The 21,288-nt window shown below is 47.2% G+C and overlaps 1 protein-coding gene across 1 annotated transcript in view; it reads left to right on the top strand.

Annotated features, from left to right (window-relative positions):
* The first annotated feature begins 315 nt into the window (after positions 1 to 315).
* The window catches only part of LOC139465388 (von Willebrand factor A domain-containing protein 7-like), a 32,073-nt gene continuing 11,100 nt past the window's right edge, over positions 316 to 21,288 (top strand). The window contains exons 1-11 of the mRNA XM_071247093.1: positions 316 to 565; positions 7,888 to 8,010; positions 8,248 to 8,421; positions 9,223 to 9,286; positions 9,937 to 10,031; positions 10,711 to 10,902; positions 11,193 to 11,405; positions 11,858 to 11,980; positions 18,233 to 18,397; positions 19,870 to 19,991; positions 20,880 to 21,045. Of these exons, the coding sequence (XP_071103194.1) occupies positions 316 to 565; positions 7,888 to 8,010; positions 8,248 to 8,421; positions 9,223 to 9,286; positions 9,937 to 10,031; positions 10,711 to 10,902; positions 11,193 to 11,405; positions 11,858 to 11,980; positions 18,233 to 18,397; positions 19,870 to 19,991; positions 20,880 to 21,045 (1,687 nt within the window). The remainder of the gene's footprint in view (positions 566 to 7,887; positions 8,011 to 8,247; positions 8,422 to 9,222; positions 9,287 to 9,936; positions 10,032 to 10,710; positions 10,903 to 11,192; positions 11,406 to 11,857; positions 11,981 to 18,232; positions 18,398 to 19,869; positions 19,992 to 20,879; positions 21,046 to 21,288) is intronic.

The raw sequence follows: 21,288 nt of genomic DNA, 5'->3' as shown, positions 1-21,288 counted from the left end.
GAGAGTGGATGTATGCATTCTAGTGTAGGTGTATAGTACTTTATTCCTCATGTTAAGTGATGTGTTATGAAATTATGTTGAAGACGTTCAGTTTCAGTCTTACTGTAAATGGTATATGTGAAAATTTGTTTCGATCCCAAAAAGTATTGTAGGGATGTTATGGGCTGTTCCTAAAACACTTTCAGTCTCTGAAACAAAAGTCATATTGGATTCGTTTGGTAGTCTCTGCTCAAAAGGATAATTGATGCACGACCGATCGGAGCTTTGTTTGACAATATTTTTAACGATTTCGTTTTCTCGCTTTGGTACAGCACCATGGTTACGAGAACGGCCATCACATATCTGCTGTGCGTAACTGTCGTCTGCGTGAATGGCTTCCTGCCGAACAGGATGAGTCCCATGGCGTCTACATCTGACTTCACCCACCAGGACATCACTGAGATCGCCATCTTGAGATCCGTGGCTGAGATGTTCGAGGAGACGTCATGGAGGATCATCAGACCCGGGGAACTCACAGGAATACCCAACATCACGGCAAAGTCACTTTTTGACAGATATTATGGAGGTACGTATAGCACTTGGACTTTAAGTGCTTTATATAAATATATCACTGAGACTTTGTCGAAATTGTCACTTCATTTTCTTTGGGTATTTGAGAGCAAGGGTGGGACACTAGCTAAAGGCGCCGCAGCGCCCTGTACAAATTGTGTCCTTTAGCGGTGCCAGGATCCGCTGACCGCGTGTTCAAATTCGAAATCCGAATATATTCATTAGCCACCATCTTATCCCTGCCTGTGGGTTTCAACTACACTGCAAACGTCTTCCATAAACTGATACGGCATGATAGAACTGTACTGGTAGCTTTGATCTTTCTTAAATAATAAAATAATAGAAAAGTACTTTGCTTAGAAACATCGTTAGCAGATATAAAAAAACCACGTTAAACACTTTTCAGAAGGAGTTAGAATAATTATCTGACCAGCCCTGGCACGATACAGTTTATGTAAACGCATTATCGCCACTAGAAATATTATTAAGAATCTGTAATCCATGCAACCCTAGAATACATAAAGTGTTTGTAGTTTTTCGTTATTCTACCGATCTAGTTCTCATATTATCCAATAAATTCTCTTAGTATCTACCACAAACAATTCTAACACCAGAACCAGGGGCGAGTAGGAAGAACACAAGCGAAGACCTCGTCTTGAAGGGCGGTTAGATAGCCCAGTGGTTTAACAATTCTATGTCAAATTATAAAGCTCTGCTAAACTTCTGAATCTATCAAATATATTTGAATAGAATATATTAAATTTTACGAAAGCCAAATGGTGCCACTTTGGTAGCATATATCTTTTTTAATCGAAATTTTAATCAATTATTTGCTTATTTTCTCGACATTTCGCTTTCGTTTTCGTTGCTTCGATTATTTTCTCGTTATTTAAATACTTTTCTCGAAATTTCGAATTTTCTCTCTTTGGTTCAATTATTTTCTCTTTGTTTCATTTCTTCTCTTCTTGCTTCCAGTTTTTCTCGTTATTTCGAAAATATTCTCGTTATTTGAAGTTTATTTCAAAAAAATATTTGAAGAAAAAATTCGAAGTTTCGAGTTTTTGAAATAAACTTGAAATAACAAGACAACATTCAAATACCGAGAAAAAGCGAGGAAAAAAATGAAGTAAAGAGTGAGTGAGTGAGTGAGTGAGTGAGTTTGGTTTTACGCCGCTTTTAGCAATATTCCAGCAATATCACGGCGGGGGACACCAGAAATGGGCTTCACACATTGTACCCATGTCGGGAATCGAACGCGGGTCTTCGGCGTGACGAGCGAACGCTTTAACCACTAGGCTACCCGACCGCCCCGGAAGTAAAGAGAAAGAAATTTTGAGAAAATAATTTGAAATAACGACAAATTTCGATTTGTAAAAATAACATTATGCTATCAAATTTGTATCATTAGGCTTTCGTAAAATATAGATTTACAAACTTATATAACGATATATATTATCTAAAAGATGATAATTTGTATTATAACTTTATAACAATTCAAATGAGGAAGCAAGGTAAAGCGAAATAGGTAGACATTCTATTGGATTGCTGTATATGAACACACAGTCGACTGCTGTATTTCACTCACACTGAAAACATGGAATCTGCACACACAGCCATTATGCCAGACTGATACCGGTTTCAGTCAGCCTGATCACGTGACAGACGACCAGTTAATGACTGAGGTTCCATTAGTTAAATATACATGTTGAGGAGGACCTGAACATTGTAATTTTTAAACACAACAGATTTTGTCAGCACATCCAGCATGGCCAGCAAACAATGTATTTTATTCCGTAAACCATGGGGACAAAATAATGCCAACACCCCTCCCCTATAGCAAATGGTCAATCCCCTGGGGAGCTTCCATTATATTTGTATGGGGGGCATAGGTGTGGTGGTGTGGTGTGGTGGTTAGGTGTGGTGTGGTGTGGTTAGATGTGGTTTGGTGGTTAGGTGTGGTGTGGTTAGATGTGGTTTGGTGGTTACGTGTGGTGTGGTGTGGTGTGGTGTGGTTAGATGTGGTGTGGTGGTTACGTGTGGTGTGGTGTGGTGTGGAGGTTAGGTGTGGTGGTTACGTGTGGTGTGGTGGTGTCGTGGTGTGGTTAGATGTGGTGTGGTGGTTACGTATGGTGGTTGCGTGTGGTGTGGTGTGGTGTGGTGTGGTGGTGTGGTTAGGTGTGGTGTGGTGGTTAGGTGTGGTGGTTACGTGTGGTGTGGTTAGGTATGGCTAGGTGTGGTGTGGTTAGATGTGATGTGGTGGTTACGTGTGGTTAGGTGTGGTGTGGTGTGGTAAGATGTGGTGTGGTGGTTACGTGTGGTGTGGTGGTTAGGTATGGTGTGGTGTGGTGGTGTGGTTAGGTATGGTGTGGTGTGACGTGGTGTGGTTTGGTGGTTACTTGTGGTGGTTACGTGTGGTGTGGTGTGGTGGTGTGGTTAGGTGTGGTGTGGTGGTTAGGTATAGTGGTTACGTGTGGTGTGGTGGTGGTGTGGTGTGGTGTGGTGTGGTGTGGTGGTTACGTGTGGTGTGGTGTGGTTTTGTGTGGTGGATACGTGTGTTGTGGTGGTGTGGTGGTGTGGTTAGGTATGGCGTGGTGTGGTGTGGTTAGATGTGGTGGGGTGGTTACGTGTGGTGTGGTGTGGTTATATGTGGTGTGGTGGTCACGTGTGGTGTGGTGGTTAGGTGTGGTGTGGTGTGGTGTGGTGTGTTGGTTAGGTGTGGTGGTTACGTGTGGTGTGGTGGTGTGGTTAGGTATGGTGTGGTGTGATGTGGTGTGGTTAGATGTGGTTTGGTGGTTACGTGTGGTGTAGTTGTGTGGTTAGGTATGGTGTGGTGTGGTGTGGTTAGACGTGGTTTGGTGGTTACAGGTGGTGTGGTGTGGTGGTGTGGTTAGGTATGGTGTGGTGTGGTGTGGTTAGATGTGGTTTGGGGGTTACGTGTGGTGTGGTGTGGTGTGGTTAGATGTGGTGTGGTGGTTACGTGTGGTGTGGTTAGGTGTGGTGGTTACGTGTGGTGTGGTGGTTACGTGTGGTGTGGTGGTTAGGTGTGGTGGTTACGTGTGGTGTGGTGTGGTGTGGTGGTGTGGTTAGGTGTGGTGTGGTGGTTACGTGTGGTGTGGTTAGGTGTGGTGGTTACGTGTGGTGTGGTGGTTACGTGTGGTGTGGTGGTTAGGTGTGGTGGTTACGTGTGGTGTGGTGTGGTGTGGTGGTGTGGTTAGATGTGGTGTGGTGGTTACGTGTGGTGTGGTTAGGTGTGGTGGTTTCGTGTGGTGTGGTGGTTACGTGTGGTGTGGTGGTTAGGTGTGGTGGTTACGTGTGGTGTGGTGTGGTGTGGTGTGGTGTGGTGGTTAGGTGTGGTGTGGTGGTTAGGTGTGGTGGTTACGTGTGGTGTGGTGGTGTGGTGGTGTGGTGAGGTATGGCGTGATGTGGTGTGGTTAGATGTGGTGTGGTGGTTACGTGTGGTGTGGTGTGGTGTGGTGTGGTTAGATGTGGTGTGGTGGTTACGTGTGGTGTGGTGGTTAGGCATGGTGTGGTGTGGTGTGGTGGTTACGTGTGGTTTGGTGTGGTGGTTAGGTGTGGTGGTTAGGTGTGGTGTGGTGGTATGGTGTGGTGTGATGTGGTGTGGTTAGATGTGGTTTGGTGGTTACGTGTGGTGGTTACGTGTGGTGTGGTGTGGTGGTGTGGTTAGGTATGGTTTGGTTAGATGTGGTGTGGTGGTTACGTGTGGTGTGGTGTGGTGTGGTTAGATGTGGTGTGGTGGTTACGTGTGGTGTGGTCGTTAGGTGTGGTGTGGTGTGGTGTGGTGGTGTGGTGTGGTGTGGTGTGGTGTGGTGTGGTGTGGTGTGGTGTGGTGTGGTGGTGTGGTGTGGTGGTGGGGTGTGGTTTGGTGTGGTGTGGTGTGGTGGTGTGGTGTGGTGTGGTGGTGTGGTGTGGTGTGGTGTGGTGGTGTGGTGTGGTGGTTACGTGTGGTGTGGTGGTGTGGTTAGGTATGGTGTGGTGTGGTGTGGTTAGATGTGGTTTGGTGGTTACGTGTGGTGTGGTGGTGTGGTTAGGTATGGTGTGGTGTGGTGTGGTTAGATGTGGTGTGGTGTGGTTAGGTGTGGTGTGGTGTGCAGGTGAGGTGAGGTGTGGTGTGGTGTGGAGTGGCGTGGTGTGGAGGTGTGGTGTGGTGTGGTGTGGTTTGATGTGGTGTGGGTGTAGTGTGGTGTGCAGGTGAGGTGAGGTGTGGTGTGGTGTGGTGTGGGTGTAGTGTGGTGTGGATGTGGTGTGGGTGTGGATGTGGTGTGGTGTGGAGTGGGTGTGGTGTGATGGGGTATGGTGTGGTGTGGTGTGGTGTGATGGGGTATGGTGTGGTGTGGTGTGGTGTGGTGTGGTGTGGTGTGGTGTGATGGGGTATGGTGTGGTGTGGTGTGGTGTGATGGGATATGGTGTGGTATAATGTGGTGTGGTGTGGTGTGGTGTGGTGTAGAGGTGTGATGTGGTGTGGTGTAGAGGTGTGGTGTGGTGTGGTGGGGTGTGATGGGGTATGTTGTGGTGTGGTTTAATGTGGTGTGGTATGGTGTGGAAGTGTGGTGTGGTGTGGGATGTGTGGGTTTACTTGTTTTTGTTTTTCATAATAGCCTATAGTTTCCCCTGCTGTATCCAGCAAACGATCTATTTACCGAGCAACATCAAACGATCTATTCATTTTCACTATTAACATAAACATTTTGACGTTTGGGCATATTCCACAAAACAAACTATTCGTTTTATTCACCACTTCCAACAAACTATTGGTATATTTCCGAACCAACAATTCATTGAATAAATGCCCCCCTCTCCACACACATAAATAGAAATCAAAAGGATGCCCCCCGCGAATCGTTTGCGAAAGGTTGTGAAACAATCAAAGTGGGCTTAGTTGAAGGTTATAAACTTCTTGACTTCGCTAAATCACGTAATGATGTTTGCAAACAACTTATTTTGTTAATTACCATTAACCGGCATGATTATTTAGAAAACATCTCACTTCACCTAACGCCATGGCGCTGTCAAGTACTGGCAACTGAACAATCAAACACGATTCCCGCATTAGGTTGATCGTATATCGTTCTCCTTACTTTAATGTTCTATTGAGTCTGTCATTATACAAACACAACTGTCTGAGGATCGGCGAAAGTGAGGTATTTAACAGGCACACTGCATAAACACACCATGTAATATCTGTCGTGAATTTGATTGAATGATAATGGCGTCACATTGGGTGACCGATCAGTGGAAACTCAAGAGGCGAATGTTAACAACCGTTGCACGTATAGCTTCACATTAATCCGAAGATCTCCTGGTGACTATTAGGATGAAGTATATTTTCCGTTTCGTTGAACTCTGAATCGAACTGATTTCAACATGAAGATTATATTTCACATGTTTCTTGGCTAGCTGTGAGAATGTCTCAACACTGTTGTTTGTTTTCTTGTTTGTTGTTTAACGCCGCACTCGGCAATTCCAGCTATATGACGCGGTCGGTAAATAATCGAGTCTGGACCAGACAATCCAGTGATTGACATCATGAGCATCGATCCACGAAACTGGGATACGATGACATGCATCAACCAAGTCAGCCTGACCACCCGATCCCGTTAGTCCTTCTTACGACAAGCATAGTCGCCATTTACGGCAAGCATGGGTTGCTGAAGACCTATTCTACCCCGGATCTTTACGGGTATCAACGCTACTGTATTGGCAAAGAGTGTCTCAACCCTGTTGTATTGTCAAAGAATGTCTCAACACTGTTGTAATAGAGTATGTTTGTAATGATATTACTTCTTTTTTGTTTGTTTGTTGTTTAAAACCGCACTCAGCAATATTCCAACTATGTGATGGCGGCCTACAAATAATCGAATCTGGGCCAGACGATCCAGTGATTGACATTATGAACCGAGGTCCACGCCGTCGCGGTACGATGACACGCTGTCAACTACGTCACGGAGGCTGACCACCAGATCCATTCGGTCTCCCCTTACGACCCCCTGACTTACCTTAAAAACTTCCGTCCTATTACTTGTCTGAATACACAGAACAAAATATTTACAGGGTGTCCTACATAGCATGTGTCATCATACTGCGCTTCTAATGAAATTATTAACATGAAGCAGAAAGTAGTCAGAAATGGGTCCTGGGGTTGTAAGGATCAAATTGTAGTTAAAAAAATGATCCTTGTAGAGACTAAAACTTACCGCCGTAACCTCTCAATGTGTTTGATAGGCTACAGAAAAGCTTATGATCCCGTACCTCACGAATGGATTTTAAAGTCATTGGAATGTAGTGACCTCCCTGAGCGACTATTTGTTTTACCAAAGATTTTAATGAATTGCAAGTCAACTATTTCTGAGATGTATTCGCAGGGGCAAGTGGGGACTTCGGAATCTATTTCTATTAGAAGAGGAATATCTCAGGTCGATCCCTTTAGTCCTTTGCTTTTCTGTTTGTCACTAAATCCTTTGAGCTTTTTGCTCAGCAAAGAGGAAGGCTATCATTCTGAATCTCCTCAGCACAGATCCCCAACACCCCTTTCTCGCCTCCTTTACGTGGATGACCTTGAACTTATTGCAAATGGAGGATCTACACTAAAAAAACAGATTCTCCTTGTCGAGTCCTTTTCTAGGGATATTGGCATGTCCTTTGGACTCGACAAATGCAACATTCTTCATCTGAAACGTGGCAAGGTAGAGGAGGGAGGGTCAGTCAGTGTACTTGGGGAGGAGGTATTGGCAATCTCGCGGAAGGTCAGACCGACACGTACTTAGATGCAGGTTAGGGACAAACTCCAGAATGCCCATATCGAGGAAAAACTTCCGGCAAATGATGACTAAAAAAAATCTGGAGTTCAGAGCTGAACATTCGCATAAAGTTAAAGCCACAACTTATGCTGTACTCGTCCTTTCGTATTCTTTTGGTGTTGCTGATTGGACGAAACAAGAAATTCAGGGTGTTGACACCCTCACACGAAGAATCATGTCAGACAATCGATCCCACCACCCTTGCTCTTCGCTCAATCTCTTATATTTACCATAATGGGGTGCCGTGGTTTGATTAACGTGGAGGCTCTTTATGATAGAATTGTATTGTGCACTTTTACAGAAATCACATTCGGACTGTCACTTTCATAATCTGGTAAGCGACTCTCTGATTGGTCGGATGAAAGGTCGTTCTGACGTGACCCCTAATGGGATGTCCTCAGATCTTTGTTTAGAGGTAGCGAGAACTGAGGTCTGACTTTAATGATATTGCCATTGAGTCTTGAGTCCCTGGAGGATGTCCCGGAAGCGAATAAGAGGTTGTTGTTTTCCATAATACCTTCAGGCACTGTGTCGGAGAAGTTGTTCCAGGAGGCCATCGATGACATCGTGAAGGCCAACAACAGAGTGGACCAGGACCACTACTCGGAGTCTGCCTGGCATGTCAACGGGGAGGCCATTAAAGAAGGTGATATGAACGACCCAAAGCAAAAGATAGATAAAACTGTGTCACAATATATGGAAATGGGCCGTTTGTTGTCAATATGGCAATGTACACAAAGTAAATATTAATTGCATTATCCCTGGAAATTTGTAGAAAGGTTTGCAGCGTTATTAAAGATGAAGCAAACGGTTTCGTTGATTAAATGAAGTTTCAGGTTGAACATATATCATTATCACCTCATGAATATGATCACAACTGCAGGTAACGACAAGATCACGTTGCTACGGGAAACAGCCATCAATGTTCTAAACAAGACCAATCCCAACCTCGATGCGGCTCGAGATCTGATTGGTCAGTTTCTACACATTGTCCAAATGTTCTACAGCAACACCAACTGGCTGGAACTCAACGGAACAGCTGTCTATGAATCACTTGGTGAGTGAGTGTACGAGTTACATAGTTGACAATATTACTGTGATATCATGGCGAACCCTTGCTGGTAATTCGAATAATATTTCACGATATCGACACACAAGCAACACCTCAGTTCTCACTGCCCTTTAACCATTTTGACCACTTGATCCACATCGTACTCGGCACTTTCAGCCGATCAACATTTTAAGCTTTCTTCCTTGACAAACTGCCAGATGTGAGGGTTGATTGATAAGTTCTGAACCTCACATAGAAGGAATTGCGTAAAAGAAAGTTCTGTTTGAAGCTGATCCAGAAAGGTTCTTGCAACGATTTGTGACTTAGGATGAAACATGGGTTTACCACTTCCAAACAACAATCTGCGTACATGATCACTGCACATTTCTTAAGTTTGTCAATTTATAGATCAATACTTATTTTCTGACGTGTCACAGCGAAACAATTTGCTCAGTTGACTCAAGTATTTTGTGGATATACCTCTATGACATCATGTAATGTCTACAACAATATATTTCACTATTATCTGAGTTCCTTTTATCTGAGGCTCAAAACTCATCAATCAACCATCATATGTTAGTTTTTAGTTTAGTTAGTCATACCTGGATACAATATCGTAAAAGTATTTAAACAAATTTTAGACAAAACTCAAAATCTCCGATATTTAGATTCAAATGTTGATAGGGATATATGCTTACAATTACATATGAACCGATCTGAAAAGGAACCTATACATGAATTCTCTTCAATCGAAACATTCATTTGTGTATCTCCGTCGTGCATTAACCCATTGTGTTGACATTTAAGGTATCCGAGGGAAGCCCTTGGTGGGTGTTGCTCCGCCCTCCCTGGATACTTGCAGATCATGTGGGTAAGTGCCACGACTGTAGCTTCTAGGGTTAAAATACAGGGCCCTGGTGCACAAAGCAATCCCATCTCTACTACTTTCGCAGGTTTATGTTAATATATGGGAGTTACGACCGCCTTAGTGCTAAGAGAGCTTGGTGGAAAGGGCCAAGATCTTCATGGTCATGAAGTGACGTTTGTGAGGTGGAACGCGCCTTTATTGTCTCAAAACCTGCTTTCACCAATTATAATACACCTCAATAACTACAGACATCACTACTGATATGACTGATTGTCTAGTCCAGATTCCATTATGTTCATGCCTCCGTCGTAGAGGTGGACTACGGTGCGTCGTTAAACAAAAAAGACCCAAATAAACAATATCATGTAAACTTACAATAAGTTGACTTTTTTTCCGTTATGTCTATTTGCGTGACAGAACCAAGTTGATGAAATGGCCCGAAGCGGGCATGACGACTTGTCCCGGAAAGGCGATAGTCGTCACGAATGGCCTCGTAACATGGATATCTTCCCCACGATGATGTATAGTAATTTTATCATAAAGTTAGAATTACCAACAGGATAAGTTCAGTGTTTTTGTTTTCTTTTTCGCAAACACAACTTCCGAAGATGTAAAATGTGATGTTGATGAAGGACTTTCTTTCTCCTTTGCAGAGGGCGGAGTGGAGTTTTCTGCACCGACAACGTTCTCGTCCAAAATGAGTTGACCAGTGGCTACAGGAGTGGACAGGACAGATCAAAGCCGAGCAGTAAGCGACTCATTACAATACCTGATTCATACGGGAAATTCTCAGACGAGCTGTGTCTTGCCCGTCATTTCAAACTAAATAATAGGATAGCTGTTGAAGGGTCAATGCAAAAGAATAACCCGTCCAGATTTTCCGCCAAAACGAATTCCGTTTGGCGTAAAGGGCGAAAAGCTGTGAACATTATAGGAATAAGCTACTGACAGTCTGTGATGACGCAAGGTGTACGACAATACGTATTTACCTTTTTCAACATCGCATCTCATCCAAACATGGACACCTCATGGCCTTTTTCACAAGGTTTCATGGACACTTAGTCTTACAGAAAGGACAACATATGTTTTCAGTGTAAATGTTAAACGTCAACGCCAGAGAATAACCAGTCTCGATTATCCAACGAAACATATTCCATTGGGTGTAAAAGGCAAAATAGCGGTGATAATTATTTGAATAGATCACTGAAAATTGTGATGACACCAGGTGTTCGCGAAAAGGGTCCTGCCCAACCTGTAGCACAGTTTGTAAAATACAGTAAGCGTTTTTTGCCTGACGCCGCATACCACATATCTCTACGAATGTAGTACATTGAATTCATGGCAAACATGGTCAGGAGGTAAGTAAAGTTTTACAGTAAACTCACCATTGTGACGTGCTTGACGTTGACCCGTAAATATTACCCCAGAAGATCCACAGACGCACCAGACTGGCAAATGTAGTCACGGCGGCCCCCTCGACACGTCCAGCACGACGTCTGCTGCTACCGGCGGCATCAACAAGGACAGCAGCGACCCCAACATCTCCCCCCACTACTACCTCCACCACCAGGCGGCAGAGGGCGCTATACGACACACAAAGTTCTTTTTGGATGATCCGGGTAAGTGTCGGATCCATAGCGTACCCACGTTCTGATCTGTGTATATTTCTCATCCTGTATGTTGTCTGACGCACGCATGCCGTTACGCAAGTCCAGCTGTCTAGCTAAAGTAGGTACGTAGTTATAATTACTATCATGAATTACGATGTCCAATGTAGCTTTACGCCATACAAAAGATCGTGAAATTCATTTTTGCAGCACTGGAATAATTTGAAATGACCCCTAGGAATTACGTTTTCCGAAACCATTAGTACAATAAGACAGTTTTAAGTGTAAATATTTTTTTTCAGTTTATGGATTAAGGACATGGATAGGAAACACTACTTTCCGCGCGCTTTTCAATATAGCTGGTTCTATCGACATGGTGTTGGTCATCGACACGTCTCACACTATGGCGGATGATATTCAGGCTCTGAGAAGAAAGATGCAGGAAATCATCACGGAGACAGCAGGGACAATAAAGCAGCCGGAAAGCTACATCATAGTCACCTTCAATAACCTGGGTAGGTTGGGGGGAGTGTGTGGGTGTGGGTGTGGGTGTGGGGGTGGGGGTGGGGGAGAGTTCAGCCTGAGAGCTACACCATACTCACCTTCAATAACCTAGGTAGAAGTTTAAATTTGGCTCATGGACAATTGCTAGTCATCGATACACCGATCAATATCCCATGTTGTTCTAGGTGTGTTGTATACTATCTACAACTACTCGTTACTTAGATTATTGAGTCAAGTTATGGGGAATGAGTGGTTACAATGTTTGATTTGCTGCTGGTGTGCCATGGTATGCCGACGTCTGGTGCCGGTGCTCATCCTATCAACCGCAGGTTTGCCAGACCGAGGTTTGATCATTGACATAGTTGGAATACTGCTGAGATATGGCATCCATACGTGGATACCATCTTGTGAAAAGCCTAATAACTTCGAACTGTCTTGTTTTATACATTGTAATTTTGTTCAGGTAACACAACCCACATATTTCAATCCGCCAACGGAACCGAAGTGATGAAGTACCTCCACACCATCCACGTCACCGACATAGTTGGGAATTGTCCTACGTATGCCCTCACGGCTATCCTGGCGGGTAGGTGTCTGACTGTCCTACGTATGTCCTCACGGCTCTCCTGGCTGGTAGGTGTCTGACTGTCCTACGTATGTCCTCACGGCTCTCCTGGCGGGTAGGTATCTGACTGTCCTACGTATGCCCTCACGGCTCTCCTGGCGGTGTGTCTGACTGTCCTACGTATGTCCTCACGGCTCTCCTGGCGGGTAGGTGTCTGACTGCCCTACGTATGTCCTCACGGCTCTCCTGGCGGGTAGGTATCTGACTGCCCTACGTATGCCCTCACGGCTATCCTGGCGGGTAGGTGTCTCACTGCCCTACGTATGCCCTCACGGCTCTCCTGGCGGGTAGGTATCTGACTGTCCTACGTATGTCCTCACGGCTCTCCTGGCGGGGTGTCTGACTGTCCTACGTATGTCCTCACGGCTCTCCTGGCTGGTAGGTATCTGACTGTCCTACGTATGTCCTCACGGCTCTCCTGGCTGGTAGGTGTCTGACTGTCCTACGTATGTCCTCACGGCTCTCCTGGCTGGTAGGTGTCTGACTGTCCTACGTATGTCCTCACGGCTCTCCTGGCTGGTAGGTATCTGACTGTCCTACGTATGTCCTCACGGCTCTCCTGGCGGGTAGGTATCTGACTGTCCTACATATGTCCTCACGGCTCTCCTGGCGGGGTGTCTGACTGTCCTACATATGTCCTCACGGCTCTCCTGGCGGGTAGGTGTCTGACTGTCCTACGTATGTCCTCACGGCTCTCCTGGCTGGTAGGTGTCTGACTGCCCTACGTATGCCCTCACGGCTCTCCTGGCTGGTAGGTGTCTGACTGTCCTACGTATGTCCTCACGGCTCTCCTGGCGGGTAGGTATCTGACTGTCCTACGTATGCCCTCACGGCTCTCCTGGCGGTGTGTCTGACTGTCCTACGTATGTCCTCACGGCTCTCCTGGCGGGTAGGTGTCTGACTGCCCTACGTATGTCCTCACGGCTCTCCTGGCGGGTAGGTATCTGACTGCCCTACGTATGCCCTCACGGCTATCCTGGCGGGTAGGTGTCTCACTGCCCTTCGTATGCCCTCACGGCTCTCCTGGCGGGTAGGTATCTGACTGTCCTACGTATGTCCTCACGGCTCTCCTGGCGGGGTGTCTGACTGTCCTACGTATGTCCTCACGGCTCTCCTGGCTGGTAGGTATCTGACTGTCCTACGTATGTCCTCACGGCTCTCCTGGCTGGTAGGTGTCTGACTGTCCTACGTATGTCCTCACGGCTCTCCTGGCTGGTAGGTGTCTGACTGTCCTACGTATGTCCTCACGGCTCTCCTGGCTGGTAGGTATCTGACTGTCCTACGTATGTCCTCACGGCTCTCCTGGCGGGTAGGTATCTGACTGTCCTACGTATGTCCTCACGGCTCTCCTGGCGGGGTGTCTGACTGTCCTACATATGTCCTCACGGCTCTCCTGGCGGGTAGGTATCTGACTGTCCTACGTATGTCCTCACGGCTCTCCTGGCGGGTAGGTGTCTGACTGTCCTACGTATGCCCTCACGCTCTCCTGGCTGGTAGGTATCTGACTGTCCTACGTATGTCCTCACGGCTCTCCTGGCGGGGTATCTGATTGTCCTACGTATGCCCTCACGGCTCTCCTGGCGGGTAGGTGTCTGACTGTCCTACGTATGTCCTCACGGCTCTCCTGGCTGGTAGGTATCTGACTGTCCTACGTATGTCCTCACGGCTCTCCTGGCGGGTAGGTATCTGACTGTCCTACGTATGTCCTCACGGCTCTCCTGGCGGGTAGGTATCTGACTGTCCTACGTATGTCCTCACGGCTCTCCTGGCGGGTAGGTATCTGACTGTCCTACGTATGTCCTCACGGCTCTCCTGGCGGGGTGTCTGACTGTCCTACGTATGTCCTCACGGCTCTCCTGGCTGGTAGGTATCTGACTGCCCTACGTATGTCCTCACGGCTCTCCTGGCGGGGTGTCTGACTGTCCTACATATGTCCTCACGGCTCTCCTGGCGGGTAGGAATCTGACTGTCCTACGTATGTCCTCACGGCTCTCCTGGCGGGGTGTCTGACTGTCCTACGTATGTCCTCACGGCTCTCCTGGCTGGTAGGTATCTGACTGCCCTACGTATGTCCTCACGGCTCTCCTGGCGGGGTGTCTGACTGTCCTACATATGTCCTCACGGCTCTCTTGGCGGGTAGGAATCTGACTGTCCTATATATGTCCTCACGGCTCTCCTGGCAGGGTGTCTGACTGTCCTACGTATGTCCTCACGGCTCTCCTGGCTGGTAGGTATCTGACTGCCCTACGTATGTCCTCACGGCTCTCCTGGCGGGGTGTCTGACTGTCCTACGTATGTCCTCACGGCTCTCTTGGCGGGTAGGTGTCTGACTGCCCTACGTATGCCCTCACGGCTCTCTTGGCGGGTAGGTATCTGACTGTCCTACGTATGTCCTCACGGCTCTCTTGGCGGGTAGGTATCTGACTGTCCTACGTATGTCCTCACGGCTCTCCTGGCGGGGTGTCTGACTGTCCTACGTATGTCCTCACGGCTCTCTTGGCGGACGGGTGTCTGACTGTCTTACGTATGTCCTCGCGGCTCTCTTGGCGGGGTGTCTGACTGTCCTACGTATGTCCTCACGGCTCTCTTGGCGGGTAGGTGTCTGACTGTCCTACGTATGTCCTCACGGCTCTCCTGGCAGGTAGTTGTCTGACTGTCCTACGTATGTCCTCACGGCTCTCCTGGCGGGTAGGTATCTGACTGTCCTACGTATGTCCTCACGGCTCTCCTGGCTGGTAGGTATCTGACTGTCCTACGTATGTCCTCACGGCTCTCTTGGCGGACGGGTGTCTGACTGTCTTACGTATGTCCTCACGGCTCTCCTGGCAGGTAGGTATCTGACTGTCCTACGTATGTCCTCACGGCTCTTCTGGCAGGTAGGTGTCTGACTGTCCTACGTATGTCCTCACGGCTCTTTTGGCGGGGTGTCTGACTGTCCTACATATGTCCTCACGGCTCTTTTGGCGGGGTGTCTGACTGTCCTACATATGTCCTCACGGCTCTTTTGGCGGGGTGTCTGACTGTCCTACATATGTCCTCACGGCTCTCCTGGCGGGGTATCTGACTGTCCTACGTATGTCCTCACGGCTCTTTTGGCGGGGTGTCTGACTGTCCTACATATGTCCTCACGGCTCTCCTGGCGGGGTGTCTGACTGTCCTACATATGCCCTCACGGCTCTTTTGGCGGGGTGTCTGACTGTCCTACATATGTCCTCACGGCTCTCTTGGCGGGGTGTCTGACTGTCCTACGTATCTCCTCACGGCTCTCTTGGCGGGTAGGTGTCTGACTGTCCTACTTATGTCCTCACGGCTCTCTTGGCGGGGTGTCTGACTGTCCTACGTATGTCCTCACGGCTCTCTTGGCGGGTAGGTGTCTGACTGTCCTACTTATGTCCTCACGGCTCTCTTGGCGGGGTGTCTGACTGTCCTACGTATGTCCTCACGGCTCTCTTGGCGGGTAGGTGTCTGACTGTCCTACGTATGTCCTCACGGCTCTCCTGGCAGGTAGTTGTCTGACTGTCCTACGTATGTCCTCACGGCTCTCCTGGCGGGTAGGTATCTGACTGTCCTACGTATGTCCTCACGGCTCTCCTGGCTGGTAGGTATCTGACTGTCCTACGTATGTCCTCACGGCTCTCTTGGCGGACGGGTGTCTGACTGTCTTACGTATGTCCTCACGGCTCTCCTGGCAGGTAGGTATCTGACTGTCCTACGTATGTCCTCACGGCTCTTCTGGCAGGTAGGTGTCTGACTGTCCTACGTATGTCCTCACGGCTCTTTTGGCGGGGTGTCTGACTGTCCTACATATGTCCTCACGGCTCTTTTGGCGGGGTGTCTGACTGTCCTACATATGTCCTCACGGCTCTTTTGGCGGGGTGTCTGACTGTCCTACATATGTCCTCACGGCTCTCCTGGCGGGGTATCTGACTGTCCTACGTATGTCCTCACGGCTCTTTTGGCGGGGTGTCTGACTGTCCTACATATGTCCTCACGGCTCTCCTGGCGGGGTGTCTGACTGTCCTACATATGCCCTCACGGCTCTTTTGGCGGGGTGTCTGACTGTCCTACATATGTCCTCACGGCTCTCTTGGCGGGGTGTCTGACTGTCCTACGTATCTCCTCACGGCTCTCTTGGCGGGTAGGTGTCTGACTGTCCTACTTATGTCCTCACGGCTCTCTTGGCGGGGTGTCTGACTGTCCTACGTATGTCCTCACGGCTCTCTTGGCGGGTAGGTGTCTGACTGTCCTACTTATGTCCTCACGGCTCTCTTGGCGGGGTGTCTGACTGTCCTACGTATGTCCTCACGGCTCTCTTGGCGGGTAGGTGTCTGACTGTCCTACGTATGTCCTCACGGCTCTCCTGGCAGGTAGTTGTCTGACTGTCCTACGTATGTCCTCACGGCTCTCCTGGCGGGTAGGTATCTGACTGTCCTACGTATGTCCTCACGGCTCTCCTGGCTGGTAGGTATCTGACTGTCCTACGTATGTCCTCACGGCTCTCTTGGCGGACGGGTGTCTGACTGTCTTACGTATGTCCTCACGGCTCTCCTGGCAGGTAGGTATCTGACTGTCCTACGTATGTCCTCACGGCTCTTCTGGCAGGTAGGTGTCTGACTGTCCTACGTATGTCCTCACGGCTCTTTTGGCGGGGTGTCTGACTGTCCTACATATGTCCTCACGGCTCTTTTGGCGGGGTGTCTGACTGTCCTACATATGTCCTCACGGCTCTTTTGGCGGGGTGTCTGACTGTCCTACATATGTCCTCACGGCTCTCCTGGCGGGGTATCTGACTGTCCTACGTATGTCCTCACGGCTCTTTTGGCGGGGTGTCTGACTGTCCTACATATGTCCTCACGGCTCTCCTGGCGGGGTGTCTGACTGTCCTACATATGCCCTCACGGCTCTTTTGGCGGGGTGTCTGACTGTCCTACATATGTCCTCACGGCTCTCCTGGCGGGGTGTCTGACTGTCCTACGTATGTCCCCACGGCTCTCTTGGCGGGTGGGTGTCTGACTGTCCTACGTATGCCCTCACGGCTCTCTTGGCGGGATCTCTGACTGTCCTACGTATCTCCTCACGGCTCTCTTGGCGGGTAGGTGTCTGACTGTCCTACTTATGTCCTCACGGCTCTCCTGGCGGGGTGTCTGACTGTCCTACGTATCTCCTCACGGCTCTCCTGGCAGGTAGTTGTCTGACTGTCCTACGTATGTCCTCACGGCTCTCTTGGCGGGTAGGTGTCTGACTGTCCTACGTATGTCCTCACGGCTCTCTTGGCGGGTAGGTATCTGACTGTCCTACGTATGTCCTCACGGCTCTCTTGGCGGGGTGTCTGACTGTCCTACGTATGTCCTCACGGCTCTTCTGGCTGGTAGGTATCTGTGAGCAAGAAATTTGACAAGGTGAATTGTTACCTGAATCCAAGCCGATATGCGGACCCACTGTGGACATATAAATGACCCAAACTGAATTAGGATGTTACTGTGTGTGCTGCCAAGTGAAGTTATTTTTATTTCTTTGAATCAGCATGTGCTGTAGTATTTTAACTTCAATTTCACTATTTTAAAACCTCGATATTCTCCTCCTCTAGAGCTCGGAATGACCCGTGCAGAATCCAGGCCAACAAACCTGATCTTGTCCTTTTTGATAAATCCAATGAAATTATTTATATCATTGAACTCTCTGTCCCTTTTGACACTAATGCGATTGACAAGATTGAGGAAAAACATAGCAAATATGCGGACCTCGATTTCGAAATGTCACGCTTGCATCCCAAGTACCAAGTTGTCCGACTCCCCATTGTTCTCGGTGCCTTAGGTTTGGTACGTCCCAATCTGTTGACTGACATTGGGAGAGTACCCAGGTTTGCTACCAGGAACACAGCCCTTTTGACAATCTGGGTAATGCACAAGGCTGCAGTGTTAGGGTGTCTTCACATTCTCCGAAAAGTTCTGGGTGGGTTTGACTAGGCAGCGCTTCTTGGGAGAAGTCAAATTCGCTGTCTGGGCTGCGTGAAGAGGGGGCAAGGACCCTGAGTGAAAGCGAGACTCAATGTGCCAGGATCACCCGAACCCTAATAAAAATAATAATGCCATTCTACCACAGGGATTACTAAGACTGAGACACCGTATGACTATATTAGGACAACTACAATACTACTACTACTACTACTACTACTACTACTACTACTACTAGTACCACCTCTACTATTTTCAGCTGCTACTGTGGCTAAGCCCAACTCTAACATCTACGTCTACACAGATCGTTCACCGAAAGATGCTGACATGATCAATTACGTAACAGACATAGTGACCCACAAGAAGATCGGTGTGGCTTTTGTCTTGACCGGCGACTGCAGCGGCCGGAGCAGTAGACAGACGGGTAATTGTACACATGTTGCTCAGTGCGCTGTTGTTGGTAGGAACAAACAAAAAGTCTCTACTTTTAACTCTGATAAATCGAAGATACAGAGAATAATCGGTTGTTTCGAAGGCTAATCCTAAGCAGGATTTACCATTGTATTGTATTGTATTATATTGTATTGCATTGTATTGTTTGTTGTTTGACGCCGCTACATGACGCGGTCTGTAAATAATCGAGTCTGGACCAGATAATCCAGTGTTTAACATCATGAGCATCGATCCACGCAATTGGGATACGATGACATGCATCAACCAAGTCAGCGAGTCTGACCACCCGATCCCGTTAGTCGCTTCTTACGACAAGCATAGTCACCATTTACGGCAGGCATGGGTTGCTGAAGACCTATTCTACCCCGGATCTTCACGGGTCAGTAATTAGCATTACTCTTAATGCGCATAGCATACTTTGCATGTAACGAACGTTCGAGGGTTATGCTGACGGCAACAAATAACGGAACTCATGGCAATATGGTAGAGTGAGTGAGTATGATTTTACGCCGCTTTTAGCAATATTCTAGCAATATCACGGCGGGGGACACCAGAAAAGGGCTTCACACATTGTACCCATTTCGGAAATCGAACCCGGGGCTTCGGCGTGACGAGCGAACGCTTAAACCACTAAGCTAAACGACCGACCCCAATATGGTAGATGTTGAATGAGAGCTTTATACTCAACACAATAATGATACACGGCACAGCGTTATGTGACAAAATATTTGAGAGAAATATGCAGACATATTGACTTTCACTTTGGGTGAGTTCATTGGAGTATGAACTTCATAGAGCGAGGGCCTTGCGACATTTCAAGAATACAATCTCGTGAAAAACGCATGAACTTCAAAATTTGTCTTTTATACAGTTATGAAGGTCAGTTTCATGGTCATGTGAGCAATCTCTCGTCCGATGGAAAAGATGTATAATGTGTAAACTTCACATTAAAAAGATGCATAATATATATGTTGGTCTATTTCTCTCCATCCTCATATATTTCACTCATAGCATTTAGGCTTCATAAAGCACAGCGGTTATTTCTAGAACAAGGAGACAATGTAAAAAGCTTTAATATTTCGTTAATTTGAAAACATTGATACAAAATATGTTTTCAAGTCACACATGCACACTACCGATCACATGCGACCGTGCTGGCTGATTGTGTAGCATCGTACCCCGATGGCGTGGATCGTTGCTCGTGTTTTAGTCACTGGTTTGTGTGGTCCAGACTCGATTATGTGCGTAGGATTGACGTGGTGCGTGTCATGGGCGCCATTGTTATCGTTTGAATTGGCGTCATGATGTCAAATCGACATGGTACTTGTTAGGACTGACATGGTTATTGTTACGATTGATGTGGTGATTGTTATGATTGGCGTGTCGACATTGTGATTATTAGGATTGCCATGTGGATTATTCATGTTGTTTTCTTGTTTGTAGCGCGGTCCCGACCCCGGCGGTCAGCGGGGATGGACCTGTACGGGGGGCTCGCTGCCTCCTCAGGGGGGTCAGTGTATCACACGGATAAGGGGGGCGTGGCGAAGATGGCTGACATCATTAAGGTACAGATGTTTTTGTTTGTTTTGTTTGTTTGTTACTTAACGCCGCACTCAGAAATATTCTAGCCATATGTGGCGGTCTGTAAATAATAGAGTCTGGACCAGACATCCAGTGATTTACATCATGAGCATCGATCTACGTAATAGGGATACAATGACATGCATCAACCAAGTCAGCGAGTCTGACAACCCGATCCCGTTAGTCGCCTCTTACAACAAGCATGGTCGCTTTTTCCGGCAAGCATGGGTTGCTGAAGACCTATTCTACCCCGGCACCATGCCCATGCTTGTTGGTGTTACCAAAGACATCATAGTCACTTTCAATATGTTAGATGCGATTCTTGGGCACGCCAGAAACCTATGATTGTAGGTTCGAATCCCGGTTTCTAGGTTTGTCAGCACCATACCCGTGCTCGAGGGTTTCACCGAAGTGGTGAACGTCTAAGACCTGCATCACTTAAGGCTTTCCTCCCATGTCAAGCCGACACGCTGTGATAAAACTTGAATACTGTTTAAAGCGGCGTAAAACCCAACTCTTTCACTTTAGTTTTAGAACAGTTTTAGTTTTCCTTTCTTCCTTCATTATGTGAAATTTTATCCAAAGAAAAATTCGTGTTATTGAAATAATGAATACTGTCAGGTGTCATTGTGGTTGAACTTGACCGCTTACCAAAAAATGTTTAAAGCTTCAACCAATTCAAAACATTAAAAACATGACATATAAAAGGGATGTTCAATCGGTTACTTTCTATTATTTTGTGTCCTGTGCGTGAACAAATAATATCTTTACTTATATTACGACAATTACAATGTATGTGTAACAAGTTCACAAGTAGCCCTGTTACGTGTAACATGTTCACAAATAGCTCTGTAACCATTCCTGCTATGTAGGAGTCAGTGACAACGTCAGCAACTACAATCCTAAAACTCGACGTCGCGGCACCGTCACAGAACAAGGTGTTCGACATCCCCGTGGACGCCACTATTAAGGAGGTCACCATCAAGATCATCGCCGACTCAATCCCAGAACCAGTTGACACTCTCAAAAACCCTTCTGGTAAGAGACAAACATACTCTGTTCTTCCGTATATATAACTTACGGTACGTCTGTCCATTGTCGTTTTAGTTATCTCACGATAAAGACATTCTCAACTGCCCTTCTATTTTGGGTCAGTGTTTTTAAATGGACGAAAGCGAATATAAATAATATGATATTTGAAAGAAATACAGTATTATTTGCGGTGAAAAAGAGTGTGTCCACTGTTGAAACGATACTCAGCTATCTTCTACTTACGGCAAA

This window comes from Haliotis cracherodii, unplaced genomic scaffold, assembly GCF_022045235.1.
Source record: "Haliotis cracherodii isolate W230 unplaced genomic scaffold, xgHalCrac1.p SCAF_18, whole genome shotgun sequence".
Lineage (NCBI taxonomy): Eukaryota > Metazoa > Mollusca > Gastropoda > Lepetellida > Haliotidae > Haliotis > Haliotis cracherodii.
The sequence above is the reverse complement of the archived record's forward strand: the minus strand, read 5'-3'. Positions and strand labels throughout refer to the sequence as shown.